The following is a 19,799-nucleotide window of genomic DNA, read 5'->3' as shown; positions in this document are numbered from 1 at the left end:
TGTTACATAAAACCATAGATTTAGAGCTGAAAGTGGTTATCTAATGACCCATCTTCTTTCATTCTTAATTTTACAAGTAAGTTAAAACCCAGTTTACTCTGGTAGCAAAGCAGCAGAAGTAGACCTCTGTCTCTATCCAGCTTATACCATTTCATTATTGCTTTCTCTCCATTCTGTAGTCAAAGCTGAAGTTTTCTAATTCTGCTATAGAGGGTGCTATTTGACTGCATTAAAAAAAAAAAAGTTTCAGTAATAAGGATGTAACAATTGAACATATCTGTTTACTTCCTTAAAAATAACTTGAAAATGCATTTTTAGAAATTCCGTGAAGCAGTGTGGTTTTTCTTTTTAGATTCACATTTATGGTTTCTTCATTGTAGGGCACCAGTTTTTAAATTCTCTAAAGGTATCTAAGAATTCTTTTAACCTCTTAAATTATTGAAGTATTTCCCCTTTCTCTCTCCCAGCCAAAACGTTTGTCTGTTTGAGTTATATCTGTCAATAATTTCAGTCTTGGAAAGTAAAACATTTTAACATTATTATAAAAACGGTTTTATCTTGTGGACCCTTGAAATGATCCAGGAGATCAAAGCTATGTGAATAGTTTGTGTAAATAATTAGCTTTTTAATATATTTTGTGTTTAATTCATTTTCTCTAGTAATCTCTTGATTTTGAAATTAGATACCTATGGAAATCTTCTGATATATTACTCTTAGAACTGATTTTAAAATGATCTCTTCTAAGTCTCTCAAGTCCTTTAAAAATCTTATTAGGATAAAACCAATATAATTGTAACAAATATAAGGTGTTTTTTTTTTTTTTTTAAATTGTTGCCAGGAAGGTTTGTGAGGATTGGAAACTTGGTCATTGAGAAGGAAAATTGAAAAACAAAAGATTCACACACTTAGATATAGGTTTTAACACCTGCAAAATAGAAATTGGGAAAGAAATGCTTTATATCATTTCATTTGATTCTCAAAATCCCTGGAGATAGATATTACAGTTTTAAATATTTTCATTCTACTGCTTAAAAAAACAAACTCAGAGCACTATTATGATTTAGCATTGATTATGTACCTAGGAAGGTTCACAGATATTTTCCATATATCCTGAATATCTCCTCGAAATTTGTTGATGTCCCAGAATTCTTTAAAGGGAAGCAATTTCAGAATGATATACTCATCCTGTCTAACTTGATTTAATCCAGTCCTAAAAACAGTTAAGGGAAAATTAGAGGAAATTGCTAGAGCAACAGTGTTTTTGTGCATGTTATCAATATCAAGAAACAGACCCAAGGAATATGTATCCTTGCAGCCATATGTTATAGGCAAATGATGTTACAGGGAGGTTTCACATTGTTGCTTGGGTTTTAATTTTACTATTCCAGAGTACTTTAAATATAGCTTATATAGAAGTCCAAATTAGTTAGCATTTTAAAACATTGTGCTCTTACTAAAATTGTGGTTTATAGTGTATATTGAAGGTTAGTTTGTGTACATGAGTGATGTCAAACTCATTAGCAGCCAGTGGCCAATAAAAAACTGGTGAACAAGATTAAATGTAGTGTGCCAGATTAAATTAAATGCATCAGATTCAAATGTAGTTGGTAAATGTTTGACAAAATAAAAATACAGCACAATAAAAGATTTTTATTTAAATTTGCCGCCACTGGTATACAGGGACACAAGTTGTGTAAGATTGTTGTGGAAAAATTTTCTTTTTATAGAAGTTATATAAATGATTCTTTGCATGATATACATTCTTTTCCTTAAGAATGAGTTAGGTAATGTTAACGTCTTACTTATATAATACTTTTAAGATTTGGGTAATGTTTTTTCTCAAAACAACCCTATGAGGTAAATGCCCATCCCCAAATGAGGAAATGAAGCCTCTAAAAGTTTTGATACTGGTATGTACCCACATAGTCACTCTGTCAGAGGTTGTAGTGAGATCCGAGTCTTATAACTCCCAAGTTCAAGGTTTTTTTTTCCCTATTATCTTGTGACAAAAGGACTACTTTTTAAAAAATCCTCTTTCAAAGAATTGTTGGGGCTGGAGGATATAGAGACTTTTGAACACTTCTTTAAAAGAGGCATTCCTAGAGTGGATGGGAAGTCCAGTATCCTAGTCTGGGGGGGGAGGTAGCTCTTCCCAGACTGAACATTGCCTGGCAAGGGTCAACTTGAATTGACAGAGGGAGTTTCCTCATATGGGAGTTTTTTATGCCAATGAAGTACTAAGTTTGGTCCCTAAAAGATCTGCAAATTAATATAGAGTGACATAAACAGAACCAGAAAAATAATAAACTTTAGTGAATGTAACAGTGCAGATAGGAGAACCATGGGGAAAAATTACATGATAATGACTACACTGTGACCTGTCCAAGACTTTCCTCTGATTGCAGAGGTGTGAAGGATTATCGAATAAACTGCCAGACTCTGTGGTTGTTATTATACTGTAATGTACTTTTTTCCCTTTTCATATTTGTTGCAAAATAGATTTCTTGAGCCATATTTAGAAATGAATCTGATATTAAAACACTATTAACAAAGCTGATACATTTTTAAAAGCAGTTCAGTGACCATTAAAAAATATCAGGAATATTGGTTATATAGGAGGCTTGCTTCAATGTGTTTTAATATATTTTATAAATTCGATGCAGAATATCAAAGATTCTGATTGAATCCCTTCTTCCCCTCCTAAAAAAGAAAAAAATTAAGAGTAGGGCTGTCTTTAAATTTGAGAGCTCCTAGATATATGTTTAAGTAATGGTTCTGAAAGTGAGGGTGCAATATATGAAATAAAATGTATTTGTTTTGTCATTTGGTAGAGAGGTGGAAAAGCAAATGAGTCATTTGGCTGTTTGTCACATCTGATATTTAAAGATTTTTCAGCCTACATAATGCTAGGAAGTTCCAGAAATGTTGCAATTTCTTTATAAGATGACTGGGTGTTGTGGTGCAACAAAAATGAACTTTCAATCATAGATCCTACTTCGTGCAACACTGACATTTCATGTATTTCTTTGAACTAGTTTGATTTATAAAGGATAAATCTTAATCTTAAGTGTTTGGTCAGTGTGCTTTTAAAAAAAATTAGCTGTATATGACAGGAGTTATATGATAGTATATATTAAAAAGCATTCTTTTAAATTAATGAAATTGAATTTATCCAGTTTAAAAATTCTGACAGTTTAAAAAGGTTTGTGTTTAAGTTTAATAGTTCTGCAATAAATCTTTATGTGTTCTTATCGAAATTTCTAAATATTACTAAAAAGATTCCTAGGATGTGAATTTTCCTAAATAGCCATTAAATGAATCAAAGACTTTTTTTTTTTTTTTTTAGGACATTTACACATTTGTATTACATCATAACCTGTACAGAGAATAATGTTCTCATAAATGCCACCCAATTTTTTTTTTAAATAAAGGACAAAGTGATCATATCTGAAATGTGATTGAGGGAATTCTGGTTCTAAGATGTCAAAATAATAAAGCAGTATTTCTCTATTTAAATTATTCAAAATTTCTTGATTTTGTGAATAGCTCCTCAGATATATTTTACATTACATGCTGAATGCTTAGCCATAATAAATCTCAGCTAAGAACGCTGCATTTTACAGGTTTGAAATTAAACTCTGATCTTTCTTTGGATCAGCCCATTTTAATTGCATGAGGTACAATCCTTGTGATAATCATTGTATAGTTGGAACTGATCCTGAATACCAGTATCATAATGTCATAATCTGACAAAATATATTACCCAGACATAACATATTTAAGTGCTGAAATAGCATTTTTGCACTTGGGAAAATGTAGGCTTCACTCAACAAATAGCTTCTTTTTGGTCTGAGCAACGAGCAGAGGGTTAGAACAATAAGCAGATTGAATGCAGGAATTAGTGCTGAGGTATTAGTAGCCTAGTTACAGATTGCACTGCGTCAGTCTGCTCCACACCCAGAAGACGTCAGGTGACTAAAGTCCTGCAGTAGTTGTGCAGCACATAAGACTGCAGACCTCTGTTGATGAAACTGATGTTTCATGTCTCAGGCAGTAGATTTTTCTTTTTGCAGCTTTTCTGTTGGTATGCATAATTGATATTCCCAGCTGTTGGCTAGATCTTTTGGGGAGCCATGGACTGCCAGCCGAAAAATTGGAAGGACAAGGGTAAATCGGCTTTAAAATTTCCTTTTCTTATGCTTTTGTATGTGACCAGCCATGTTGTTCAGTGATTGCAGCTTGCAGGTTAGGTTTTTCAATTGAGAATGAAACTGAATTTTATAACCAAATAGGTTTTTAGGAAACAATTTGAATTTAATAACTATGCAGTATATTTTCATAACTTATGTTTGCTATAAAATGGCTTGTTCTAAATGTTTTGTTGGCATTTGCTTGAAATTATTGCTTTAACCTTGTACTGTTTGATCAGTGCAGTTGATTTATTCGCTTTCCTGGTAACTTATCTTTGAATTTTGGTAAACATTTACGGGTCTTAATTAAATATATACTATTGAAATTCTGTTGGTCTGTTTTCATTTTCCTTTGATATTTTAGATGTAAGCAGTGTTGTTATTAAATCCTTTCTAATCAGATTATAATTGTTTTGAAACCTTAAAAATATGATCGGCAAGACCTGTTTAAAATTAATGTCTAGATTTGATTCATTAACCTTTGTCCTTGTAATAACCAATCAGTGATCTCTATCCCTTTTCCTCCCCTCCTGAGCTCCAGAACCCCTTTAAGTTTTAGTGGATCATTGTGTAAGAATTTAACCCCTGTAAGATTTTATATTTTATAACTTAACTGTAAGTATGCTTTTAAGATTTTAAGTTTCTTTACTAAAATGTTGTTTAAAGGAAAAAGCTGAAAATGATAGGCCTTCACCTTGCTCTTAAAAATTGATGTTATTTAAAGAAGACTTTGCAGAATACTCTCTCAGAATTTTAAATGTCTACATTAAAATTTATAAGAATATATAAACATACAGTAAGGAATCATTAAGGTTTTGCAAGTATTATAAGCTGCCCCTAAAAATAAAATATCTTAAATAATGGCACAGTAGAGTTTAGGTGATTATATATACAATAGGAAATTATGGGGATCTACTAATCATAGCATTCAATATAACATTTCTTTTTCATTTAGTTTGGTTTAAAAAAAAGAAAATGTGGGAGGAATATGGTGGGTGTGAATTCATATTCATATATAAAATTTGAATTTTAGAAATAAACAATTGAGCTATGAGGATATATCTTTTATATTTAGTGTTAAAAGGAATAGTTTTCCTTTTAATGAGGAGGCCTTTATCAATGAGAAATTATGTTGATATTGTATTCATTGTTCACGAATATTGTATTGATAAACTTTTGGTGGGAATGGCGTGTTTAGAAATATCTTTGTGGAAACTACCTGCACTGATGAAGATCTCTCTCAGAGAATGGCCTGGGGACACTGAGAGGTTAAGACACTCACCTCACCCATGGTCAATAGGTTATCATGTATCAAATGGAGAACTTGGAACCAGGTCTTCCTGCCTCTGGTACAGCCTTCCACTTAGTCACACACTCTCAGGAATGATGGTAGTGACTATAATAAATACATCTAGCTCTAGTTAGTAAAATACCTTCTTGTTAATTTGTAACACCAAATGAATAATTCAGAGTAAAATTGGCTGCATCATCTTTAAATATTTAATGACATTGTAAATTTTTAGGTAGGTTATGTCTGTTAAAAAACTTTCTGAATCTGTGACACTGGTAAGGCCAAAGAAAACTTTCTTGGAAGATTTGAAATTGGTTTTGAATTCTTCATTATTTATGCCAAATCAGTCAGACCTTTAACTTCTTTTGGATTGATTTGTAGGCAAACCTCTCTTGGGCTTTAGGTATTTCATACCTTGTTTTGTAAGATTCATTAATGATTTCTGGTAAGAATATATCCATTCTTAATGCATCTTAAGACTTGAGACCCCTTAATTCAAATAAAAAGTATTACTGTTTTATGTTTTAGAGGGATGTTTAGTCATAGGAAGCACTTTCCTTGTGGGAAGAGGCTAAAATGTATAAGCCTATCTTATACTTTTTTTTTTTCCTGCCTTGGTCATCTTTGTAGTTGTATTATACCTGATGACAGATCTTACAGCTTGAAATATAGACCTACTACATTTTTTATTTTTAAGGAAAAGGGTCATTGTTGCCAGTTTCAAAGTAAGGCCTTGAGAATATATATTTGAATATTAATTTGTATTTGTAATCTCAGCTCTTGAATTTTCATTCCCTTTTGAATGACTCAGACCTCATTTTTGAGTTGAATTACCTGATCTTCATAACGATGACACTTTAGCAGAAATGCTGATGACAAGTGAATCTACATAGCTATAATTTTAGTTTGTAGATGATTTAAAAAGTATAAGAAATTATTCTTAAGGGTATATAATTTAATGGGGGAAAATGATACATGTTTATATTATATATAAAGATAAGTAGCAATACAAGATAGTATTTGATAAATGCCAAATGAATGGTTCAGTCATTTAAGTGCTATGGAAATTCTAAGAAGTTGGGACTTTAATTGGGCAATGACAGGTGGGATAGGAATCAGAAAGAAAGATAAAGGAAGAAGTCCAGATTTGTGTGAGGAAGGGTAAAAATTGGCTTTACCAGGCTAATTTTGTTCAAGAATATTGGAAAATTAGATTGACATTATAGCACTGGCCTGGGAGTCAAGTCTTGAACAAGTAGGCTTCAGAAAAGGAAGGATCAGGTGATGAAAGTGAGACCCAGAAATGACAAAAGTTTCTCGGCCCTGAATAATTGTATTATAAAAACAAAAGTGTCACCAAACTTTTCTGCCTCCTGTGGTCAGTTGCTCACCTCTCTGCACACTAATCTATTCTGTTTAACCATCAAAATGATTTTCCTAAAGCTTAGGTTTGCCTGTGTCATGCTTCCCCTCCTCCCTTCTCACAATTCAGTAAGCTCCTGTGGCTCCCCATTACCTCCAGGATCAAAACCAAAGGTTGGTCATCTAGTGCCCTTTCCAGATTCTTTAGTCCAATGATACCGGTCTTTTTGAGCTCCATGCTTTTCTCTGGCTCCCTTCTGTGCCTGAATGCTCTCCCTTATTGTTTCCACCTTCTGGCTTCCTGCAAATTCCACCTAAAAGTTCAACTTCACCAGGAAGCTTTTGCCAACCCCTCTTACCTCTAATACTTTCCCTTTTGGCTATTTTCCATTTATATTGATTCCATTCATATTTGTTTGCAAGTTGTTTTTCCCATTAGATTGCAAACTCTATGAGGGCAAGGACTCTCTTCTATTTCTTTTTCGCATCCAGAATTTAGTATAGGTGTTTAAGAAATATTTACTGATAGATTATGAAAGCTAGTTTCTGAAAGTGGTTTTAGAGGAGTGAAGATAAATTTAATTATAGTTTGTTGTTAAAGTGCAATGTATTATCTGAGTGAAAATTAACCACCAAGGAAGTGAAAATATGGGACTCAAAAAGCTACTGAACACAGGGAGTAGGAGCCAGGAAGTCCTGGGTTCAAATCCCATCTCAAACGCTGCTTTTTGTGTGATCCGGGTATGCCACTTATCCTGTCTCGGTTTCCTCACCTGTAGAGTGGGGTTAATAATAGCTCTCACCTCCCAGGATTGTATGGAGTGCTCTTAAAGTGCTCTGTAAATACTGGCTAGTTAGTAGTGCTGGTTCTGTGGGCTGGCCATGCTGGTAAGTGATAAAGATTTAGCAATTTCTTGTAGATAATTGTTGAAGCCATAGAATTTTTAAGGTTTAGCACTGAATTTTGGGGAACACCCACGTTTGATCAGCCATAGGAGGAAGTAGAACTATTTAGGGGATGGTTAAGTTGATGAGAGAAGAGTAGGAGTACCACATGTACCAAGGAAGAAGCATTTCAAGGAGGAGGAATGAACATCTGTTCAAAAGATAAAATTCAGATTAACAAGAATAAAGACTGAGAAAATAGATTTTGGATAACTTTTTGGTAGCTGCTGAGTAGAGTTTGAATAGGGGTGGCCACAGGAGTGCTTTTTAAAACATCAGTCTATGTTGACATACCTTGAAACAAATATATTTTCAGTGAATTCTTCCCCCTAAAACCCACTTCTCAGAGCAGGGGTCCTATATGGCTCTTGGTGAAGGCTACTATATTGAAATTGAAGCTCAGAGGCTTGTGTATGTGCATGCATGTTGTGCATTTGTGCCCACATAAATGATTATGAAGCTCACTTAAGCAGGGTCAAAGCTGTACATCTGATTGCATTAATTTTTTTTTCCCGTTGAAAGGGAATACTCATAGGGAATATATTCTTCATCCTCTGCAAAGAAGGGATATGTTTTCTTTCTCTTTAGGGGATACAAGCTTCGTCGTTAGATTTAACAATATTCTGTTTTGTTTTTCTTTTCATTTACAGTATTGTCCTTGTATATCTTGTGTCCCTGGTTCTGCTTAATTTGTTTTGCATCAGTTCTTGTCCTAAATTTTTCTTTTTGCTTTGCATTCATTATTTTTTCTACTTTCATATTATTCAGTTGCATTCTTGTGCCACAATTTGTTTAATCCCTCTCTAATTATTTTAGCCCCTTCATTTTATAGATGAGAAAACTGAATTTCTGAGAAGTAAAATAGCTTTTGTGGTATAATATAAAGGATGATTTGCCATCCAGATCTTTAATTCTGCTGTTCTCTTACCACCATGCTGCTTAGTTAAGTGAATTATTTTCAGAGACAGGGAGATATTTTCTGCTTGAGCCTAAACAGGCAAGATATTTAGAATTTAGAAATTTTAGAAATAAAATTTTTTTTCATGTTTGTACTGTGTGAGTGTGTGTGTGTGTGTGTGTGTGTGTGTGTGTGTGTGTGTGTGTTTTTTTTGCTCTGGTTTGAATGGGATGAGTATATGATCCCACTGGGGAAGAAGCAGGATTGACAACTTCTGTTCAGCTGTGTTCCAAGGTCACACTAAAATCTAAAGGGGTGGGGGAAAGCTGTTTCCTGGGCCAAGAGTGTAATTCTTATCCATCCTTAAGGATTAATTACACTCTTTGCTTTGGAAAGAACATTTAGTTGGAGCATGGAATTCAGACTGTCCTTTGGGTCTCCCTGGGCTCTTCTTTCATTCCTTTACCCCTTGGGCTACCCCTACTAAGATTTGGATAAAAGGGAAAGAGTTGTTGAATGAGAAACAACAACTCTATATACACTTGTATTTGGATCATAAGTTTAATTGTGTTGCGAGGGAACACATTGCCCCTCTTCCTCACTGTTCTAGAATGCTGAGCTGAGATCAAAGTACTTGACTGCTGCATTGCTTTGCAATATAATATTTAAAATGTTTTAGATAATATCCAAGATCTACACCAGGAGGTTAATAGAGTGAATAAAACTTTAAATAAAAACTTGAATATGTGCTTTTTGGATTTTGTTTTTTTTTCTTTTTAGTCAAAATTATATTTAATACCTTAATGTGAATTATTATTAGTTGGTACTAAAGCACTGTTGCTTTGTTTTTTCATGGTATATTTTTATTTTATACTATATTACAAGTATACAATTAATCTTTTAAAAAATAAAAACAAGTCACTTTATAAAAGAATGATATTAACCTCTCCATTCTTTTTCTCTCCTTCTCCCATCCCTCCCCCCATTGATAGAGAGACAAAGAGGGAGAGAGAAAGAAAACTCTAATTTTAAAAAATCACTTTTTGGGGGTAGGGAACTCTCTTCTCATGTAGATCTCATTCTGTGCATGACTTACATAGATGAGTCCTAGGGAATTATTTCAGACATACCAAGGTTGTGATTTATTTGGGATCACATTGTAGTGTTTGAAGCAGTATTTGAATTCTTATCTTTTTGATGACAAGCCTAGAACTCTTACCACAAGAGTCACATTTTTAGAAGTTTAAAAACCTGTGCCTTTACATTAACAACTTCAGTTAAATATGTTATTTTTTTTCCTTGTTTTTAATTAGTATTAGGAGAGGTTCTCTACCAGTTCACAAGAAGTCCTGTTACTAGTTGTTGTTAAATAGATTTTCAGTGTCTTTGCATATCAAAATGGGAAAACGTTTTTGTTGAAATAAATGTTTTCATATTTGTATAAATGACAGCTACCTTTAAAAATGAAAATTGTTGAAATTTGTATCTGGGCTAAGGAACTATGTGCTCAATATCATTAAAGTATCTAAATCATATCATAGCTGTAGAAAAATGCAGTTTTGCACTAAGCCCTGGGGATAGGAAGAAAAAAATCACTAAAATCTTGTTCTCAAATTTATGGCACTATTTCTGTTTTTCCATTTCTTAATATATATTTGAATAGAGCCATTAGAAAGTGAAATCTTGAATTACTTTATATCTTTTTTTTAAAATACCTTTTTATAAAATAATAGGTAAAGGAGAATAAAAGGAAATCCAGAAAAATAGATGAGCTGACTTTTTTTTGGGGGGGGGAAGAAATAACAATACATTTTAATTGAGGTAAAAATTGATGGGATTCTTATGGTCTTTTAGAGAACTGTGACCACTATAAAATTTGCTTTACTGTGCTATATTGTAGCTCCGTCTAATAATGTTGCCACTGAATTAGATGTTCATTTGTAAATGCAAATTCAAACAGTTATTAGGGTATTTTAAAAATTGGAGGTGGAAAATTGATATTAGATAATTCTAATATGCATTTTCCTTAGAAAAATGGTGAATAGTATGTTTGGGAAGTGCTTGTGGTGTTCTCTTCTTTAAAATATAATAGTTCTCCGGGAGCAGGTTTCTTGGGGAGGTTTTCTGGAGGCAGCCTTAGTTTCAATTAAAAGTAATAATCACTCCAAAATGCAGCCAGCTGATAAAATGCAAACGTTTATTTTCTCCTTCCAAAATAGCCCTGTTAGTTTTTCTTAGAGGCCTATCTTTCTGCGTGGTTCCAAGAGCTCTTGCAGTTGTCCTTTGCCTCTGCTTTCTTCAGTCTCCAGCCAGCACCAAGTCATGTGTTGTACTAAGAAGAGGCATATCAGTGAGCACAGATAAAGTTTTAGCTATAAGACAAGATTAAATAAAGGAATTAGGCAACTTTGTGGTGAAATTGTGAACTCTAAATTATTTTCATTCAATCACTGTTATGAGTTTGCTCTGACTTCTGGTAAGTAATGATTTTATTTTTTAAAAAAAGTTCTGTTCTCTGTGGAATATTCTTTCCATAATGATACTTAGTTATTTCCACAACTAATCTCTTTCTGGGTATGCTATGTGTTTTAGTGGGAAATTTGCTTAGGAGAGATTTGGGTTTAAATCCTATCTCTGATACTGAGCCTTTTACATTACTCACCTGGGGAGGATCAAATGGGGATAGTAATACCTGTAATGCTTTCCTTACAGGTTGATGTATCATATATCATAAATCAGGCAACCAGGCACTTGATTTGGCACAGTGTATAGGAAGACTTGAGTTGAACTCTAGCCTCAAACTCTTATTATTAAAACTCTTTAACTTGGACAATTCACTTGATCTGTGTCTGCCTCAGTTTCCTCATAATTATAAAGCCTGTTTCTCCAGTTTCTTGTGGAGATTAAATGACAATATTGGTATTTTTTTCATGTCCTTTGGGGATTTATATCATAGGTCAGTGGTCAAGATTGTCTTAGATCTTCAAGAAATCTTGAATGATGATAGACACTTTGCTGGAAGAGAGTATAGCAGTATTTTTATTCTGCCAATATAAATGCTTTTTTAAAAAATGAGCACAGTGGGATCTTTAATTCTCTACATCTTAGATGTTTTCTCTGGCATATTGTTTGCAAAAGCCTGTCTTTTGACAGTAGAGACTGTCTAGTAATATGACTGTAAAGAGAATTCTCACATATTTTATATAGATGAAAAGGTAGGCATTTAGATCAGTAAGTAGTTGTTGGTATTCTTTTTCTGATATTAAGGTTTAAGGGGTCCTTTTTCCCCCCTTTTGGCCATTGGTATATTCCCTTCCTTCATATATCTTGAATCGGTCTCTCCATCACAATTGTGTTAACCTCTAAAAGCAATCTTTTCTTTTTTACAGTTGGTAATCCAGTGGAGTCACTCAAATAGATGTGGGGCCGAAAGGATGAAACGATCCCTGTAGGCCTCATATTGATTTAGTTTTAAAATGTAATATTATCTATATCTTGTTATTACATATTTATCTATTCTATTAAAAAATTCCCAATTATATTATAACCTGATTTGGACAACACTCAGGAGGAATACAGTGTACCCTCTTGTGTCTTTCCCTCCCAACTTTTCTACTTTTTTATTCTCTCTTTTAGACTGTGAGTTTCTTGGTTGTAGTCTCTTTCATTTATTTTCATATTGTTAATTGTATCCTCTGCTTAATATTACTGCCTAGTATTTAATAAGTATTATTTTGGATTTTTTTGCTTTACAAATAAGTAAGTCAAGTATTTGTTGAGTAAATTGATTTTACATATATATGTGTGTGTGTATATATATATATATATATATATATATATACATTACTTGACTTCTTGGCTTGGCTTAAAGGGAGAAAGATGAATGGTCAACAAAGGTGAATGAGTTCAGTGCAGAGTTCATGTTGAAGAAGGATTCCCAATGGATAATGAACAGAAACTGCAAATATTTCTGTTACAGATAACATCTAAAGTCCTAGATTATTTCAGAGACTTCTGGCCTAGCCATCCATATTTTGGGGTGGGAATGGATGGATGATGTCTATTGCCCAAATTGTGATATATTATTGGATGGGTCAACTGTGATGCTTTTCCATCTATACAAATGGACAAGGAGTTGGACCCAGAATTAAACAGAAAGAAGGTAGGTTAGATTGCTGATTGCTTTAAGGAAATTGAAAAGCTCTTTAAATAATGACATTCAAATATTCATATTTTTTGTTATTTCCATTTCATTGTTATATTTTTTGGTTCTGATTCACTGTTTCATATAAGTTCTCAATACTTTTCTGGATTCTTCCCTTTTGTCATTCTTACATTGCATTTATTACATTATGTTTATGGGCCATAGTTTATTTAGCTGTTTCCTAGTTGATAGACTTCTATTTTTGTTTTACTACCACACACAGAAAAATGCTTCTATGAATATTTTCTTGACTGCTTTTAATTAGAAAAAACTCTTCAACACATGAGTATAGGTAGGTGGAAGAATGCATGATGCAAAATGAATTCCACCTGAAGCATGGTGTTAAGACTTTAAGCATTACAGAAGTAATAAGAGGTTTCATTATTTATAATTTCTTTAATTTTTCCTTTTGAGATATGCATTTTTGGGTGGGTATATTGATGCTTAAGTGTTTTTAGGATGAAAATTAAATGTAACTTAACAATTAATGAAAGCAAAAGCTTCAATAAGTTACTGATTTGAAACAAAGTATAATTGGATGACTTTTGCATTTAAGGAATGCTTATTACTGGAACTATTTTTAGTTATGCCAGATGACAGTTTGTGATTACCAAATGTAGGCAGCTGCTACTTATTCTAAAATGGTCCAGGAAAACTTATTTTGAAGAAAAGATTTCAGTGCAATGAGTACTTTAAATGCCAGACTATTTGCTTTTGAAAAGATTTTGCTCCATATATATTACTTGCCAGAGTCACACATATATAATTTGCTCATTTTTTTCTTTTAAAAAATGTCATTTAAGAAATAGCTTCGTATAGAACAAGATTACTTGTGTTCAAATTTAGTTAAAATCAAACCATATGTCATTTGATCTTTTCAGAATTTCAAATTTAGTGTGGTGAATTTTATGCATTGCAAATAATAAATATTGATTTAATTGAAGTCAGAATAAGCTTCAAGTAGTGGAAGTGTTAGATTTTTTCCTGTTCTGTTTAAGTTTTTTTCTGTTTTAACAACTCTTTGATTAACTCTTGACTGTGAAAGGTGTACTGTACAAACTTTCTCCAGTGTAAGCCTGCTTGTAAAAGGTAGGGTATTAGAGTAGCTGACCTCCTAAGGGCCCTTATGCTTCTAAATTTAACAACTTTGTACATCTCAGTTTTGGCTTTGCTCAGGAATTATGAGGTTAGCTGGAAACAAAGAAAATGCCTATAGAGCAAACTATTTTTCTGAAGAACTTTGCTTTAGATGTTCATTATCAGTTACATAATACCTTAGAATGTCAGGTTTTCATCTTCAGTTAGAAGCAGAGCCTGACTTAAAATGCCAAATTTTACCTTAATCCCAGTATTGCTACAAATGGTTTTCTAAGCTAGGTTGAAGCATGTACATTTTTCCCCCTCCCTGTTGCTTTTGATTTTTCTATTGCCTTTTCCAAAGCATTCAGCCCTGCATATTCTACTGTTTCCATTTCATTCAGACTTTTTTCTTTTTCATTCCTAGTTCTTTTCTCATTTTGTTCAAATCCTAACATCTCCTTTCTTTTTATCTTTCTGCAGTCCTTTTCCTAATAGCTCTTTACCTGCAGCAATATTGAAACTTTACTAAAAATACAATGGAAAAAAATGTATTAATGGGAATGTCCAAGATTTTTGATAGAATTTGATTATCTCTTTAAAACAGGCTAAAAAGAAACCCAGCTTATACGTCTTTCATATCCCTGTCCTCCTGGCTCAAGAACTGTGTTCTGTCCCTTGTCATCTACCTGTCCTAGTTTCTGTCCTGTAAAAACCTCTTTTCCAGCTTACAAAAAAGCTATGAATTGGACCTGAAATTGGGGGAGGATAGGAGTGAAGAAATGGATACGGTTTCCTGCCTATAAATGCTTAGTTTCATTAGAATATTATTACACTAATTATTTGGGTTCTATAATATTAGATTTTTTCAGGGCTAGATCTTGGAATCTACCCACCATTTCTAACAGTGATTAGTCTATGAATAAGTGGGTTACAAATTTTAAAAAATGCGATTTATTAACCAAGATTGAAAATTCTGGCAGGGTATCTGCTTAGAAGGAAGATCTAGTATTTGCGTAGGTTATCTATGGCATCCTAGAGGTAGTAAATGAATAAATACTAGGATATGAGAGAGAAAGGAATATGGAATAATTCAGTATGTTTGGAGTTGATATTGAATCTTGGAGAGTAAGTGAATGGAAGGAAGGGTGTCTTTTAAGACACCCTTTTAATTGGGGTTAAGTGACTTGCCCAGGGTCACACAGTCAGGAAGTGTTAAGTATCTGAAATCAGATTTGAACTCTGGTGCTCTATCCACTGTGCCACCTAGCTGCCCCAGAAGGAAGGATGTCTTGAGTCACCGTGGAAGCATTGTTAGATATATGCTAAGTGTATGACTCTTGGGCAGCTAAGTGGTACAGTGGATAGAGCAGTGGGCTTAGAATCAATAAGACTATCTCCATGATTTCAAGTTGAGCCTCAGAAACTTAGTAATTGTGTGACCCTGGGTGAGTCACTTAACCCTCTGCCTCAATTCAAATGGAGAAGGAAAGAACAAACCATTTTTTCCCCAAGAAAATCCCAGATGGAGTCACAAAGAGTTGGAGACCAAACTTCTAAGCAATAATAACAAAAAATGGCATCTAAGGCCAAATTGGAGTAGGAAGTGAACATCTATGAAACTGGATGGAGAGAGTAGGGGATATTTTTGCCTGAGAGCATTACTCACATTTTGGGGAGTGATGTGAAGAGCCCTTGGCAGATAAAGATACCTAGTTCAGTTGTGAACTTCCAGTAGTGTCTAGGTGGGAAGAGGGATTGAGTGTGATCCTAACACAAAACTTCCAGAACATGCTTACAATCCCAACTTCTGTATGTTATCTATACACAGTCAAATAAATTTCTATAGACCAGACTTTTTCATCATTGCTGTTTAATGTTCTTTATAAGACAGTGAAACAACATTTTTACTCTGGTAGCTTAAGTTCAGTAAACTTGATTTTGCCAGCTTTTGCCAGATCTTTTCATGAGAGCATAGAAGACATTTGATTTTATTTTTACTCTTGGTCACAGGTAATGTGAGTCACAGATTAAGTGTCCATTAGCAATTAATAAGTTAATAAGTTAGGCTTATAATTGACCTAATGATTTGCTTCTTTAACTGTAGCCACTGTCTTCATTTGGGAATAGTTCCTTCTGCAGTGCTGTGGGATAGAGAACTGAATTCAAATGTTCATTAGCTGGTTGACTCTGGCCTGGTCCCTTAATTTCTGCCTGCCTCTTTGTCTATAAAGTGGAATGTGCCTATTCATATTGTGAGGATAAAACATAATATTTTTTAAAGAACTTTGCAATCCGTAAAGCACCATATGAGTGCTAGTCATTATTGGGCTTCAGAAGCAAGATAATTCATCTTGAATCTGGTAGGTGTGTTTACGTATATGTAAATATTCAGTGTCTCTCCCTTTCATCTCTTCCTCTCCCCTATCCCAAGGAATGTTCAGCCTCAAGGTGATAGATGTAGAGCTGAGAAGTCATTGAGTCTAACCCCTTCCTGATACAAGTGAAGAAGCAGACCCAGAAACGTTACCCGAGTCAGACTCATGTTCAGTGCAGGCTTCCTGATCCCCAAGTCAGGCTGTCTTGTCCATATGATTCCATTTTTATCTTTCTATCCCTAAGGCTAAGCACAATGTCCTAGTGGAATAGGTGCTTGATTAACACTTATTGAAGGGAAATTACTTGTTTTCAGTTATGCAGCTGGTCAGAGCCATTCCTAGAATCTAAGTCTAATGTAGGTACATCAGCATCTGGTGACTTGCAGTCAGGAAGAGCTGGGTTCAGAATTGGCTTTTGATCCTGTCTAGCTATTTGATGCTCAGTAGACCACTTAACCTCTGTTTATCTCAGTTTGTTAAACTGTAAATAGGTTAGTAAAAGTCCTGCCTCGTTATGAGGCAATTGGAGTTAAGTGACTTGCCCAGGGTCACACAGCCAGGAAGTGTGAAGTGTCTGAAGTCAAATTTGAACTCAGCTCCTCCTGACTTCAGGGCTGGTGCTCTATCCTTGTAGTGAGATCATATTTTTAAAACACTTAGCACATCTAGTAGGCCTTGTATCAAAGCTCTTCCTTTTCTTTTTCCTTTCTCTTTTCCTTCTTTCTCCCCTCACAGTTGCTGCTCTAGTCCAGTTCCTTGCTAACTTGTCCCCTGGATTGTTCACACTCTCTTGGGTTCCTTGCTCCACATCTCTCCCCCATGGTGCTGCATTTTCCCCCTCAGCTGTTAGTGATTTTCATGTCAGCATACCCCCATTCCTCCACTTACCAACTTAGGTGGCTCCCTGTTACCTCCAACGTCAAAGAGAAAGCCTTCTCATCTTTCTCATTTTGTTTTGTTTTGCCTTCCTCCCCCCTCCTCCCACTGGTCTGCTTGTGGGGGCCTGCACCATTCTCTCCACTTCTGCCTGTGTCCCTGATAGGTTTTCTCACCTGCCACTTAGCGTTTCTGTCTTTTAAAACCCACTATACAAGCTTCAAGTTCCTTCTGTGAGTGGAGTTTTCAGCACTTAGCATAGAGACTGGCACATAGTAAGCTTAGCATCCTTATCATTTCCTGGGCCACTGCCTAATATTTACCAGGTGCCTATTTAATGAAAATACAAAAATTGAAGTGAATCTCACCTGGGTTTAAATCAGGTCTGGCAGAATCCCTTCTGAGCAACAACTCTGAATATTGTCAGATTTTCCTTTTCTTCCAGTCTCTTACTGAGATTTTACTATTTGTGGTAATGAGGATAGTGGGGAGGATTCTCATCTAACTTCCAATTAAGTTAGGTGATTTCACCTAGAATTCACTAGAAGAGAGCCATCAAGAGACAGTAACTAGTTGAGCTCACAAACAACTGAATAGAAAATCACTCTTCAATATATTCTGTGTTGTTCAGTTCTTGCTTGAAGAATGAGCAACCCCTAATACTTTACAAACTTAGATCAGTATCTTTAGGAAGTTTTTCTTTTGCGTTATACCTGAAATTTGTCCTTTTATAACTCTATATATTCCTTCTCATTTCTTCCAGATGAGACCAAACTCTTGCTTCCCTTTTCCTCATAATCTTGACACCATACTTAATTAGTTCAACCTATGTCCTTCCTTGTTGCCTCATACCCTGCTAGCTCTCAACTTTGGATCCATATCTACAATTCTGTTGCCTTATTGACTTGGAAGTTGATTTATAAAAATTAATATCACTGCTGGGGAGGTTAATATTGTCATGTGGACAATCCTGTGACTAGAAAAATGAGGCAGTTGGCAATATCTGTGGTACTAGTTCTGTTGTTTCAGAGGATACCTAAATATCCTCTGGTGACCTACTTATCACTTCTCTATTTCTTTTCCCTGATAAGAAAAGAAGAAAAAGAATTGATTTTCATAATGTCTCTTTATTTTTCTCTCAAGTTCTAAAATTAGCAACTAGTTTAATGAAGCAGAAGAGTAAAGGGGGGGAAAGTTGATTTGCTTTAGATAACATTTTGAGGAAGAGCAGATTGTTGAAACATGCAATTTTTGGTAACTATTAATAAACATACAAATAATAATAGCATTTATAAACCCTTTAAAAGTTTCCAAAGTAGTTTTCTTACATCGTTGTTTGAGCATTACAATAACCCTATGATAGAAGTACTATAAGTTTTATTCTTTCCTATTTACAGATCAGTAAAATGTAGCTTTAAAAAGTTTCTTTGTTATTAATATCAAGAGGCAGCAGGATCAAAAACCAGGTCTCTCTTATCTAAGGCCTGCACTCTTTCCACCATATCACATTACCTACAAAGAGTTAGGTGTAGCTAACTTTTTTTTTTTTAATTTGTTGCCACAGTTAATTACAAGCAACTTTGTAAATAATTTAAAAAATATGTTAACATGTTAAATTGACATTCTTTGGAATGAATAGAAGAATCTTATTCATAGCTCTTATTTTTAGGTAGAATGTTTTATGCATTTGAATCATAACATGAATTATCATAAAGTGGGTAAATTTGAAATAAGTTGTGATTTTTGTTGTTGCTTAGTTTGTATTATCTTAATGGAATTGAATAATTCCTCACCAAGGAATGATGCCTGTTAATAGAGAGAAGAGATACAATGAAAAGAACAGTGACAATTTGTTTAGTTACTATTTTAAGGAGTAAAAATTTTAGATCCTATCTGTGATTAGTTCAACTTTTTTAAAAATACATTTTAGATTTAGCTATATATTGTAGCCATAAACTTTAATTGTCACTTTTGTAGATTAAATAGTATTGTCCAATAGATAAAACAATGCATGTTAACTTCAGATTTTTTTTTTTTAATTTTTAGTGGTTGACCTTCTTTATTGGAGAGACATTAAGAAGACTGGAGTAGTATTTGGTGCCAGTTTGTTCCTGCTACTTTCATTGACAGTATTCAGCATCGTAAGTGTGACAGCATACATTGCCTTGGCCCTGCTATCTGTGACTATCAGCTTCAGGGTATACAAGGGAGTGATCCAGGCAATTCAGAAATCTGATGAAGGTCACCCATTCAGGTAAGATGATTGCTTTTATTCAAGGCCCTACATTTTGTAATAATGTATATGATGCATTTTGGAATTTTGGTTTATATTGTATTATTAGAAATACTGATATTTCCATTGTCATAAGGGCATGGGTTTAAAAAAAATTTTTTTTTAAATTAGAATAAAATCAATGGATTTTTATATTGTAGTAAAAGTTACGGGAAAATCAAATGAAAGTGAAAACTGCAGTTGTATAACTAAATTAAGAGCTTATTACTTAAAACATTAAATTAGCATTTATTTTTGTTAGAAAAATATTTCTGACAGCAGATGTTAGTAAGTTGATTTTTTTTT

At 34.0% G+C, this 19,799-nt stretch overlaps 1 protein-coding gene across 5 annotated transcripts in view; it reads left to right on the top strand.

The window, feature by feature from the left end:
- Nucleotides 1-19,799, top strand: part of RTN4 (reticulon 4) — a 68,396-nt gene that overhangs the window by 29,849 nt on the left and 18,748 nt on the right. For 4 of the 5 annotated variants that reach the window (XM_051975278.1, XM_051975277.1, XM_051975279.1 and 1 more), the window contains one exon: nucleotides 19,268-19,475. In XM_051975278.1, the coding sequence (XP_051831238.1) occupies nucleotides 19,268-19,475 (208 nt within the window). Of the gene's footprint in view, nucleotides 1-3,982; nucleotides 4,168-19,267; nucleotides 19,476-19,799 lie in introns of those variants that run through there. The other variant, XM_051975281.1, reaches the window with a different exon arrangement.

The sequence above is a fragment of the Antechinus flavipes genome, chromosome 2 (assembly GCF_016432865.1).
Source record: "Antechinus flavipes isolate AdamAnt ecotype Samford, QLD, Australia chromosome 2, AdamAnt_v2, whole genome shotgun sequence".
Lineage (NCBI taxonomy): Eukaryota > Metazoa > Chordata > Mammalia > Dasyuromorphia > Dasyuridae > Antechinus > Antechinus flavipes.
Note: the sequence above shows the minus strand (reverse complement) of the source record. Positions and strands in the feature narration are given on the sequence as shown.